The following is a 12981-nucleotide window of genomic DNA, read 5'->3' as shown; positions in this document are numbered from 1 at the left end:
AGGAAATTCGTAAGGTATTTGGACATTCCTAAGTTTCCCTAACAACCGTTACCATGACAACAAGACAGCTAATTCTGGAGTGTCCAATTTGATATTCTAAGTGTGGTGCATAACTGCTGCATATTTGGTAAGATATTGATCCGTGGTTGATTGGATATAAATTTTCAGTTTCAGCAAAAAAAAAATATCCTTAGTTCCCCATACATCTTAACTATTAGTACCTTGCTCCTTTAAATCATGAAATAAGGATAATAATGAAAGTTCCTAATTCGAGATAGTTTATTCTGAACATAATGGAAATGTTTTGAGGGAAATTTATAGATATCTGCTAATTAATCGATTTTTTTTATTCTGAATTGGCCAAAAAAGTAAAAACCTACATTTCTAAAATGATCTCCATAGCAACCGTTTCCATGGAAACATGAAAATGCTTGCAAATTGTTGGGAATGGTATAAAACGTATACACAGAAAATTTGAATCACATTGGTTGTGTTTCAGCAGCATTATGAATCATTTTATGCTGTGTGGAATTCACAGGGAGCAAAATCCCCCAACCCATCCCCCCCCCCCCCATGGAAATGATCACATATCTCGCTAAAGCACAGGTTACATAATTGGCAACAAGCAGATTCGAAAAATACAGGCTGTAAGCTTTAATTTGATACTAAAGTCACTATGTCCCGTGGGGGGTGCAACGAAAATTATTTTTTCGGGCCTAGGCTCATGGACTATTACTTCTCCACCAAGTTTACAAAAATATCCACTAAATACATTACGCCGATTAAAACTCTTTGGTCTGTAGACATGAAGGCATTGGGAGATTAAATATTTCAAAAATTTTATTAACAATGTATACTTAGAGAAGAAAAAGAAATGCATCGCCTACTAGTTAATGTAGTAGTAAGAAGTTAGTGAATGGTGGTCTTTGTGTTGTGGGTGGGTTTGTCCAAGGGCGAGTTGTATTTATAAACTGCATCAATGGAGACCTAGGTGAACCCCTTTTTAACAGAGTTAATGCATTTTTAAACTGACCGGTAATAATAAGCTCCCTAATTTTCAATTCCTTATCGTCGAGCAATTTGTATGCGACAGTTGTCACAAGTGTAACGTGAGATAAAAAAAACATAATTGTAGTAATATATACTTCAAACATACAAGTCATATCTTACGTGGTGCTTGACTCGGTGTCGAGGACGCTGGTCTGTTTGTGGTCGGTAGGTTTGTCGACGGAGTCAATGTGGCTATTAAGAATCAATTGAAAGAGGAAATAAATAGAGACAACTTGTAAGCCAGTTTGTCAATGCGGTGCACTTCAAGGTAAAGTAACAGTAACGACACTTTTATAGAGGATCTTCCCTGAAACGCTTAGTAGAGATTGCTGAGTTCTCCTGCACCTAAATATCTACCTAATGTAACAGTACTGTGTTAACAATGATGGGCGAATAAAACTCTGGTTCTGGGGTCAGGAAAAAGGGAACTTCCAAACTGATCCATGTTGCCTGTCAGAACATTGCCTAATATTTCATTGCAGATGGTCGCGCAATTTGAATGTTGCAGTTGTTGACAGGTATAAATGTTTTATAATCCTCAGTATCAGGAACAATCGGGGCGATCAGTCAAAGGTTGGATAATTATTTCCTATAAATGTATCTAAAACTCATCGAAGGACTCTCAATAACCAGTGCATTCTTTTTAATATTTCCAGTAGTTCCAATTATTTTGAAAGGAGAACGAACACTTTCTGCGAATGTATGGAAGTTTTTCAAACATTTGTGAGGTTAAGCTCTTTTACCAGACCCTGTTCGCGAAAGGAGCCTACGCTTATCCCCGAGGAGACAGTTGAACGCGTGACCTTGGCTTAACAATGATAAGGTCACGCGTCCAACCGTCAATGTAGTAGTAAAAAGATAGTGCAAGGTGGTCTTTGTGTTGTCTGTTGGTTTGTCCAAGGAGGCATTATAATCTTTCTCGTTAAGAGGTGTGTTTTAAATTACATTAATTAAGACCCAGGTGAACCTGCTTTTCACCGAAATGCGGGCACATTTTTTAACTGTACTGTAATGGTTAGCTTCCTTAAATATTTAATTACTCATCGTCGCACAGTTTCTATGGGAAAGTCGTCGACAAGTGTAACGTTATATTTTGAAAACCTAAATCTAGTAATATATACTTCAAAAACTACAAGTCAAATCTTACCTGTTGCTGGACTCGGTGTCGGGGCCGCTGGTCTGTTTGTAATTGGTGGGCTTATCCACGGAGTCAAAGTAGCTGTTAAGAATCAATTTAGAAAGACAATATATAGAGACATCTTGTAAATAAGTTTGTCAACGTGGTGTACTTTCAAACTTATCTATGATACCTGTCAGAAAACCGCCTGAATATTATTGTGGATCAACGGCAACTTTCTGAGAGTCCAAACATTTTAATTTGTGACCCGCCGGAGCAGCGGAAATCTAACCTACATTCCTGTACAAAATATATTCATTTGAATGTAATAAACTTATATTTGAACTGCGGGTGAAAGATTAAATAGAAGAAAAATCCTCGCAGTTTTTTACGCAATCTAAGCAGTTGCGAAAATAAATATCCATGTTTCAAATATTCATATTAATTTATTCACGTTTCACGGGTATATCACGAACTCTCAATTTGACCAGCTCCCAGTCGGCTTGATAGCTCAGTTGGTAGAGCACTGCACCGGCATCGCAGTGGTCATGGGTTCAAATCCTGTTCAAGCATGAATTCTTTCAGGCTTTTTTTTTTTTTTGCAACTGCATAGGTTACTTAAATAACTGCGAGGATCTTTCTTCTGTTTAAGTAATACTATAACAATAACATTGTAAGCTCGAGATTTCTATCGCGTGATAGCTGATGAAGGCGCAGCCCAAATCAGCTATCACGCGATAGAAATCGAATTGTTTCATTATAAATCTACTAGTCGCGCAAAACTAAACAAGTAAATTATTTATATCCTCATCGCAGACACTTCGAAAACGCGATGGAGTGGCCGCCATTTTGTTGTTAACCGCTACTCACTATCTAACAAAGAATAGAAGGGGCGTAGCGTAGCCATTCAGAGAATGGCATTCGTGATACAACGCTAGCAAATTTATACTTATAAGTAATATTACTGCTAACATTTATTTCAGTACTGTAACGTAATATTGTAAGTAAGCTTATTGTAACAAAACTAGCGTAAGTCTTGAAGTGAAGTTTTCTTTAACGTTGTATTGCACACCTTGTTAAAAAAGAACGGGTCTCCGACGCCTTTTAGGACTGAATTCCGTTGACTAGAGATTCAGACGCAGACTGTCCACCGTCTTTACCATGTAAAAAATCGTGTTAGTGCTAACGGAACATTGTCTTCAGGACTCGCTTATTGATTAGTTAAAGGTCGCGAGATTATCAGGGCTTCTGCACCAGTGAAAGCTGTTATCAGCTATTCGTTCGTTACAGTAGCGTTTCCTAAAAATCCCATATAAAGCTCGTTTGGCCGCTTTGATCATAGACCCGTGTGCACTGCCAAAGTTTTCAGGGGATTGACATGCCATGGTGGTTACTCTAATTTTGTCTTTGCCTAACTTTTCTGCAACCCACGAATAAGTCCCATTATCTGAATTTATTTCTTTCTGCAATCCTCTGCGATTCGCTATCCTCTAAAAGGGGTTAAGGAAGGAATCGTTGTCCAGTGCAATTGCCATTTCTAAATGAAAAGCTCTGGTGGTTACACATGCAAACTGACAAAGTTATACCTTAGATATTCGTTGTCCTCTGTCCTGGACTGTTATTAAAGGCCCCTTATAATCTACAGGCGTACGAGCGAACTGCAAGAAGTGGAGTCTTAAGCCTAATTCTTGGAAATGGCGACGTGATTTGTTGCGACGGTTTGGCTTTTCTGTTACGGTATTCATAGCACTAAGCTTCACAATCTCGGATTTCCTTCTCGCCTCTGCATTAGCCAAAAATGAAAGGACAACATTACCAACATTTGGTTAGTTCCCGAGGTGTGATTCCCTTTTTCCATGATAATGCTTCATGATCAGCTTAGTTACTCAGTTCTTTTTCAGTAACATGATAGGCGACATATCTACAATAACACGTTCATGCCATCCGACCAAAACGTGATTTCACGAGTTGCAATCTTCAATGCCTTGGATATCGATACACTTAGTCTCAATCCTAGAATTGCGCCTATCAGCTCTAAACGAAGAATACCTGTGGCTGTAAGGGATGCAACTCTTAATTTACTTAACTGTCCGACCATTTAGAACGTAAACGGTTACTCTACAGTTCTCCCCTTGAATTCCTAATTCAGCTACTACATCACTGTTGGTGTTTGTCTTTTTTTTTTTATTTTTTTTATTTTTTTTTTTATATTGGACATGTTTGCCTTATTGAGTACTTCAGAACAGTACATTTTATTAATTATATTACTATATGATACTACATTACAAAACAAAAAAGAAGCATACTTAACTATAGTTACCTACACAACAAACTAGCTACACAACTTACAATACAGCTAACACCGGTACTAACAATTATATCGTTACTTGCCATACGATACTAATTATTTACAATACTTACATACTTACAATACGGTACTAACGATGTTTACAATACTTTTGATGCTTTTAAAACTACAAACTTAAGCAACAAATTACACAATTACACATTACTTGCTGGCACATGGCAGCCTTGCAAAGCAATATGGCAAAAAAATGAACCAAAATTAAAAGGCTCAAAGACTTATTTGGAACTTAGATTTGTGTTTTTCAATTTCAAGGTGACTCTTTAATATAGCACAATAGGCTTCTCAGATATACTCTTCTCCTCTTCGTGACGCAGTATAGATGTAGTATTTGGCATGCAATAATTAAACAGAGGTTCAAGCCAAGACGACAAGACAGATCTCTAGTGAATCCGTATATTATTTCTTGTTCTGATAAGGTGATTGAATTTAGGGCTTTTCCCTTCCACCAGAGGGAAAATTGAGTCCAAAAAGTCTGCACAAAAGGGCAAGTTACGAAAAGGTGTTTCAATGTTTGTTTCTCGTTACAAAGGTGGCATTGCTCTTTTTGAACAAGCGAATCCCTGAAAAGAGTGGCATTAGTTGGTAAAATATGATGAATGATCTTAAACTGAAAGATAGCAAGTCTAATGTCTTTAGTAACTTTGAAGAGAATGCTGTAAGTGAGTCGTATCGATTCTTTGTCGAAGTTAGCCTGTTTCATCCTCCTCTCTGCTGTAGGTCTTTCGAATTTCTTTTGCACAAACATTTGGTTTTTGCAAGAAATTTTGTCTGGAGAAATTTTGTTGTTTTTTATGGAACTCGTTATAGGACTGCTTTTACCTTTTAATAAATTAATCCAGTCTTAAGGGATCGCGTGGCAAAGGCCATAATACTTCAGAAAGTTAGTATTTAACTAAAATGTGGATACAAAGTCATTAAAGGTTAAGAAAGAGTCGCCTTTGAAAATATCGCTGATTTTAGTTTTTTTTGTCACTGCTTGTAATATACTGAGGATCCATTAATTTTAATAAACCTATTATTCCAGATAATTTCATCTAGTATTTGCTTTTTGGATTCAGGAGTAGAGCAAACTAGTTTTTGCCAAGCTTCCAAGGCTTCTTTATAAAAATCAAGAGGTATATGGGCTTTTAGGAACTTCAGATCAAAATTGCATTCAGAAAGAAATCGGCCACCAACGTTTTTTAGATATGCCAGAGGAATGTAGCTGCAGCTGGTAGCCGGATTACTGCCATGTAATCGTTTTATCCAGGTGACTTTGAGCGCATTGTTAACGATTTTAAAGTCAGGCATGTTTATTTCCCTTTCTCTTTTGGACCTATCATAGTCGAATGCTTAATTTTCACTGTTTTGCCCCAGATAAAAGATTTGAATGCTTGATTGACCGTAGTGATGAAAAACGATGGTAACGATAGCATAGAAGTGTTATAAATAAGTTTGGATAGTACAAGAGTTTTCAGAATGGTTATTCGACCGTATAATGTGAGGTTCCTAGCGTACCATATATTAAGCAGAGTTTTCATGGAAGTAAGCTTTTGTTCAAATTTTTTTTGATGAGAAATTTCTCTATTTTACGAAAAATGAATTCCAAGTGCGTAGACCGATTCAGAGGGCCATGTAATGTCGAAATACTTTGTCTTTTTATTCCGACTGGCACCTAACCACATTCCTTGAGTTTTGCTTTTGTTGATTTCGAGACCAGAACACTTCTGGAAGGCATCCAGTAACTTGAACAGATTTTCAGCCGACTCGAGGTCAGCAACAAAAGCGGTAGTATCATCAGCGTATTGTGAAACTTTAAATTCTTTGTTAAAAATCTTCATTCCGCTAATGGTCTTATCTTGTCTGATTGCATTTCCTAATATTTCTGCACATAGTGCAAAAAGAGCACCGGAAAGCGGGCATCCTTGCCGTACGCCTCTCTGAATTTTAAAAAACTCGGAAGCGTATTCGTTATTCATGACGCAACTAGAACAATTGTTGTAAAAAGTTTTAATACATCGTTGAATTTGAGGACCGAAATTAAACAGTTCTAGCGTCTTTAAAAACAGGAAGTTTTAATCGAGTGTATCAAACGCTTTTTTAAAGTCGATGAATAATGCGATGCCATGTATGTTTTCTAATTCAGTTACTTCCATAATGTCTTGTATAAGTCTGATATTTTGACCGAAATAGCGACCTTTTACATAACCAGTTTGATCTTCATTGATTAGTTTAGGGAGAACCTTAGCAATTCTGTGGGCTATAGTTTTGGTTGCGATCTTGTAATCTACATTAAGTAAAGTGAGAGGTCTCCAATTTTCAAGATAAGATTTGTCTTTTTTCTTTTTCGGTATTACCTTAATGATCCCTTGCTTTTGAGTTATGTTCATTTGTCCCCGATCGAGTGCGTAATTAAAACTTCGTGTCAACTCTTCTCCCAGCAGAGGCCAAAAATACAAATAAAATTCTACAGAAAGTCCGTCGTTCCCTAGGCACTTTCCTTTAGCGCATTCTTTCAGCACATTATAGCATTCCTCATTGCGAAGGGGATCTTCGAGTTTGTCTTGTTCAGGTTTGTCTAGTTTCGGCAAATTTGCATCCTCAAAAAATAGATCATTATATGTTGCGTCACACGAACTAGCAGTGTAAAGGTTCTTGTAGAACAGTCTCTGTGATCTCAAGATCTCGTCTGAGTCGTTAATTTCCCTGCCATCGTATTTCAACTTGGTTATATGTGTTTTAGAATGCTGCCTTTTTTCTAGGTTTAAAAAGTACTTGGTGTTTTTTTCACCTTCTTCATGCCAGCGAATCCTGCTCCTTACAATGGCGCCCTTTGTTTTATATTCCGTGATCTTATTTAATTCAGCTCGGAGGTGATATAGTTGTGTGATATTTTCTTTTGCTCTGTTTGTTTTAAGCACGTTCATCAGATGATCTATTTGTTTTTGTAATTCTCTTTGTTTGCCTCTTCGGATTTTACTTTTTCTTTTCGAATACTAAACACAAAAACCTCTCACTTCCATTTTTAGCATATCCCAGTAGAGACCCTTGTCTGTAAGGTAATTGTGCTTTGCTTTATATTCAGGAATCTTAGCTGCAAGTTCGGCTGTAAAATTGTCGTCTTTTAGTAGCGAATTATTAATTTTCCAGCAGCCAGGGCCGCGTTTAGCGTATTCCTTAGACTGAAGTACGAAACTAACTGCCGAGTGATCGGAAAAACTGGGGCTTGTAATCACTGACCGTTTTCTTTCTATAGAAGTGCCTCCTGCTTTGTCTAGCGGTGTTAACGGGCAGTTTAAATTACCTTCTAAAATAATTTGCATGTTTGCGTATTGTGCAAGCGTGTTATTAAGATTGGAAAAAAAAAAAAGAATTTTGCGATGCGTTGTCGTTCGGAGCATAAACATTGCAAAACAAGAAAGTGGAATCATGAATAGTGACTTCGAGCATCAAGTACCTCCCGTGTTTGTCAGTGACAGTACTTTCTAATTGAAAGTCGAGTTTAGGATTAAATAAAATCATCACACCCTTGGTATGACTAGATCCATGGCTGTTATGAATTATACCACCCCATTCTGATCTCCATATTTCTTCTACGCCTTTCGAGGAGTACGTTTCTTGCAAAAATACAATATCAGCCCTGCTATTATGGGCCCAACGAAAGACCTGTCTCCTCTTGCGCGCCTGGTTTAAACCTCTCACGTTGATTGATATAAAGGATAATCTAAGTGGCGTTGCCATGACTAGAATTAATTGTTATTGCGTTTTTTAAAGAGAAAAATATTTGCTCTGGGAATTAGTTTTAATGCAAATTTTTGAGCATAGTTTCCAAACGCTTGTACCTTTTGACTGAGTGAAAACAGAACAACGAAGAATTACACAAATTACACAAAATACTAATAAATAAATAGGTACCAGTTTAGTTATTTTAGGAAAGCAGGAATAGCAAATACTGGCTTTCAAATGTTACTGGAACCATACTACTTTACTAAGTAAAGGATGAGCAAGGAAGTCGGAAATAGTACTCTAAAAACCTACGGCTTCCTCGAAATACAAGGGCTTACCGTGCGGGAAAAACTCCCGAAGCCCGTTCTCAGATTGCAGGCTAACCAAACTGAAAACAGCAAAGCGCTGACTTGTGTGGCCATTATGTTCGCGTAAAAAGGAAGTTCCTTGGTTTCAGGGCCACGATAAATGTGTCCGTCGATGATGAGTTTGTCAACATTGAATGACGCGCGTTTGTTTTGTCGTTTAGCTTTCTTTAACACGGGAAACAGCTCTTTCCTCATGTCTGCTATTTCCTTTGGAAAATCGTCCGCGACGCCAATCTTGAGGTTTGGATCGATGTTCTTGACATGCTGAAAAATGCGTTCCTTATCTTTAAAGAAAGACAACTTAGCAATAATAGGTCAAAGTTTACTAGAGGATGCATCTATCTGATCAGCTCTTCGTCGTGTCGGAATGCGGTGCACCTGTTCGAGTTCCAGTTGCTTGACTGTATCCTTAGACATTTTTTAGCTCGTTTCGAAGGAGACGTTTCAGCACCTTTTCTGTTTCCTTGGGACTACCGTCGGTTTCAGACTCTGGCACATTGAAGAATTTAATATTGCTCCTCCTAGACTGTCAACTTCAAGCCTAATATTACGTTTCTTTTGGGTTTCAAGGTCAAGAGTTGCTTTCGTTAGCTGATCTTTAATGTTATGCAAGTCGGTTGCGAAGTTTTCTTGCGTCGCCTTCAAATTCTTCATCTCGTCGTCGGTTTTTTTCAGCAATTTTCGCAGCCGGTCATTCTCCACCTTTATCGTCTTCAGTTGTTCCTTGAGATCTTCGAATAAAGAAAGAATATCCAGGAGTTTGTTTATCTTTTGCGTTATTTTTTCTTGCCATTGACTTGGTTGGAAGGATTCGTTTAGGTCGCCATTTTGATCTGAGTCGTAGCCATTTTCTTCACCAGTTTGGGAGCTTGCTTCTCTCTGTCGTTTTCGTCTTCTTTCTCTTTTTGAGTTATTAGATACAGTTTTGTTTTCTTCATTCATTCTCTTCTGGAGCTTCGAGAGCTTAGATAGTTTTTCAGCTCGACATTTTGTTGGAGCAACAAAATGTGCGTCCGCACTCCTCAGACGATTCGCTCCTTGACGTTGGTGTATGTCTTACTACTAGCGTCGTCTAGCAGCGTTTTAACGACCACTCTACTTGTGATATCTTTGAATACACTAGTACTAGTGTTACTTTCCTCAATGCAACATATTCGGCTCTAGCCGGGACTGTGGGAACTATATTCCGTGGTGGGTCTCTCATAGCGATCTATAGCAAAAACGTCGTTGCGCCCTTTCTGTCACCTCTTTTCAACGGTTATAACTTAAAACTCTCGCACTAAATGGGGTGGTTATTTCCACTGACTCTGCATGTGCGGCGGCTCTTACTAGGCCAGATTTCTCTTCGGAGTACTGGAATTGCCCAATATCCCTCGAAGCGTCTCAGCTGGTACTATCTAGAATTCTGCTTCTTGTATAACCCATTCTCGTAGTCTTTCAACGAGCTGATGTTTCTTGTGTTCAAAAATCATTCGATGGTACTGTGCCAGCATTTACTCTATCACTTTCCTCTGTAGCTTATCATAGAGCAATCCATTTCCAAACTCCTAATGTCGGCCAGCCTCTTCAAGGTTAATAACTGCCATGTCTAGGATAACAGCGAACTTATCTATATCTTTGGTGTTACCGGCACGGATTAGCTTCCAAGTAGAATGTGATTTGTCGTCTTCTTCCTCCATACTTTCTAATCTGCTCTTAGCAGCTTCAAAAACAAACGTTGAATGATCCAAATTCGCAATCACCCTTAACCCTTCGCACGATAAGTACTGTCTGAGCTACAGTAGCTTGTGTTCGAAAGCCGCAGTTGCTTTGTCGATACGTGCTTGAAAAATACTGGGCGCTGATGCCTTGCATAGTGGACCCTCTGGCTGTGGTCGGTACCTGATGGTGTTTTCCGAGTCTTCTTGTCATCTAATTCTGCTTCTAGGCCGAGCTCCTCACTGATCTCTGTCTCCAGAGCTAACTTGTTTTCTTTGACGTTTTCCTTGGCGATCTGTTATGCCTGTTCATCTTTTCGGGACCGCCTCTGAAGCTCTCTTATTTTTTGGGCAAATTCTTCTTAGACCTTCTACTTCCTTCTCCGCCCCAATGGCTAGCTCTAAACTAAAAACCCTTAGCTGCTAATCTCTCGGCGCGCTCTCGAGCCTTTCTCTCTTCGACGTGTAAGTCTTCACATCTCTGGGAAGCACAATATACGACACTAGATGATTCGCAGATATTCGCCAAAATATGAGGATTTTTGTAGAAAAAATTTCGGTGGTTAGGTGCACTTTAATTAGGTGAGCTTGGCATGTTGTTAGTATCAGTTGGGGCTGGAATACATAGTTTATGACAATCGGGAACTTTGGGGTAAAGACAAATTACACATTACATGTGTTTTTAGTAACACAAGTCATTCGGAAGCCTCGTTTAAGGATACTTCCTGGGTTCGCGGGTGTCCTTTGGAAAAAAATTCGTACGCGCGCAAGTTTTAATAAACCTCTAACAAACTATATACCATTATAAAGCTTTATAAATGTAGTTTCCTATAAAAAATATAATTTAGCGATATTTTTCTTTTTTTAGTGCCAGGAGCCGGTAGAACCTCGAATCGACCGATGATCGTTCTATTGAATTAATTGGTTATCGAACGCCGCGGGAAAAACGAAATTGCTGCACAGTGTTATTCACAAGGCATCAATCAACAAAAAGGTGTCAGGCTTTTTCGAAATTCTGATTGGTTATTTAGATATCCACGTCTGAAGTTTGAGTAGCAAAAAATATTTGAAGCGTGTTGCGTAAACAGTCGCCACGGAAAAAATATTTTGAAAATCAAAATTCCCTGACAGCTTTTTGTTTTTCATTATCCCTCGAATCTTCTGGCCAAATTTCACGACAATCCGTCGAAACTACATACCCTATTAATTCGTTCAAAGTCGACATACTCTTCCAAAATTCAAGTGCGAGTTTTCGCTCGATAAAGGTTTGCAAGAAAAACAAGCCTCTACAGGAGATTAAGAGACCTCATTACGTAACGAGCCAATCAAGCAACAGGACCCCATGGCGTCAACAACAATTGCACAGAATTTCGCGGCAAAAGTATCGCATTGCAGACACGTTTTAGACTCCGCTGTTTCTGATCGAACGAGATGGGGAAAGTGGCGAAAGGAAAACGTAAAAATCAACCAGGAAAACGGGGAAAAACCAAGGCTAACGAAACCGAAAGCCCGTCAGCGGAGAGTTTGAGGAGTGCAATGATATCAGAGATGAAATCTATTGGGTAGGTTGTTCGTTTTGATTGCGTGTAATGTAATTTACGCTTCAAGCTAAAGCGATTATTCATTTCGTATCAAAGGAAATGTATAATGAAAGAAAATCGCATTTTTACTGTTATTTAGGTACGATGGTGATTTCTTCGTAAGAAATCTTCAAGATAGCGTGGAGCGGAGCAAAAAGCGAGAGAAAGGGCCACGCAGAACGCGCTATCTCGGGTATTACACGTGGGCTCATGCGCTTCTGGTGAGTTCTATTTCATCGGTCTAATTCTGCTGATTTTATGCCAATGTTTCATTACAAACGCGCAGTAAAACGTTATTTGGTTTTATCGCGCTGCAGAAGAAAGAAATCGGCCCAGAGGATGCAGAATATGATATTTGATCTTTTCACAAGACGCTTGCAAAGTTACCCTGCAGGACTTTTGCACAGCAATCGACCTCTGTGTGCTTGATCCAATAACAGTGGATAAATTTGAAGGCCGCTGCTCCAGTTCTTCGTGATCACCTTCGACAGAACCTTCAACGTCGACTAGACTTTCTTGGTCGAACCAAGAGCCTTTGTTGCTCTCTGCAAGATCACGTTTTTGATCTTCGCTGAAACCTATCTTTCCCTTTTTCTTAGGCCCTGGCTTCTTCCGGGATTTTATCCACAGGCTCTTTTCGTTTTTTGATGACTTTTCCATGTGGGAAGCGCGAAGAATATAAAATTCGAAGTGAGAAATTTTCTGCGGGCGAGATGTAAACAAAATATGCTTATTTCTGAAATAAGAGCTCCTGGATGAAGCGTTTTGCCGCGAAAATTCCTCTGGGGCGTCTCGCACTAAGACGATTATGACACCTTTTTTATTTATATACTTTTATATGGGAATACATTTTCCTAAATATCTCGCGCTTTTTTAATATCTTTCAATTTTTTTTTCAGCAAATGTTAGATAAAATCCCCAAATTCTATTTGCTCGAAAAAAATGTATTTTCACTTTTTCACCCTATCGAACCCAGGAAGTACCCTTAATGTAAATTCGGAAAATCTTAAATTAACCTTGTCTAGACCAGGCGTCTTTTATTTTTTGTCTTCTGTGGGAAGGTCTAGAGGTGGGTCTATAACAGTGGGAGTATATG

At 38.7% G+C, this 12981-nt stretch overlaps 1 protein-coding gene across 1 annotated transcript in view; it reads right to left on the bottom strand.

Moving 5' to 3' along the window:
- The window catches only part of LOC146468850 (CUB domain-containing protein 2-like), a 92291-nt gene that overhangs the window by 50731 nt on the left and 28579 nt on the right, over positions 1 to 12981 (bottom strand). Inside the window, exon 4 of the mRNA XM_085123896.1 lies at positions 1171 to 1242. Within this exon, the coding sequence (XP_084980022.1) occupies positions 1171 to 1242 (72 nt within the window). The remainder of the gene's footprint in view (positions 1 to 1170; positions 1243 to 12981) is intronic.

The sequence above is a fragment of the Pavona decussata genome, unplaced genomic scaffold (genome assembly GCF_977016875.1).
Source record: "Pavona decussata unplaced genomic scaffold, jaPavDecu1.1 SCAFFOLD_128, whole genome shotgun sequence".
Taxonomy (NCBI): domain Eukaryota; kingdom Metazoa; phylum Cnidaria; class Anthozoa; order Scleractinia; family Agariciidae; genus Pavona; species Pavona decussata.
This window is presented reverse-complemented; position numbering and strand designations above follow the sequence as displayed.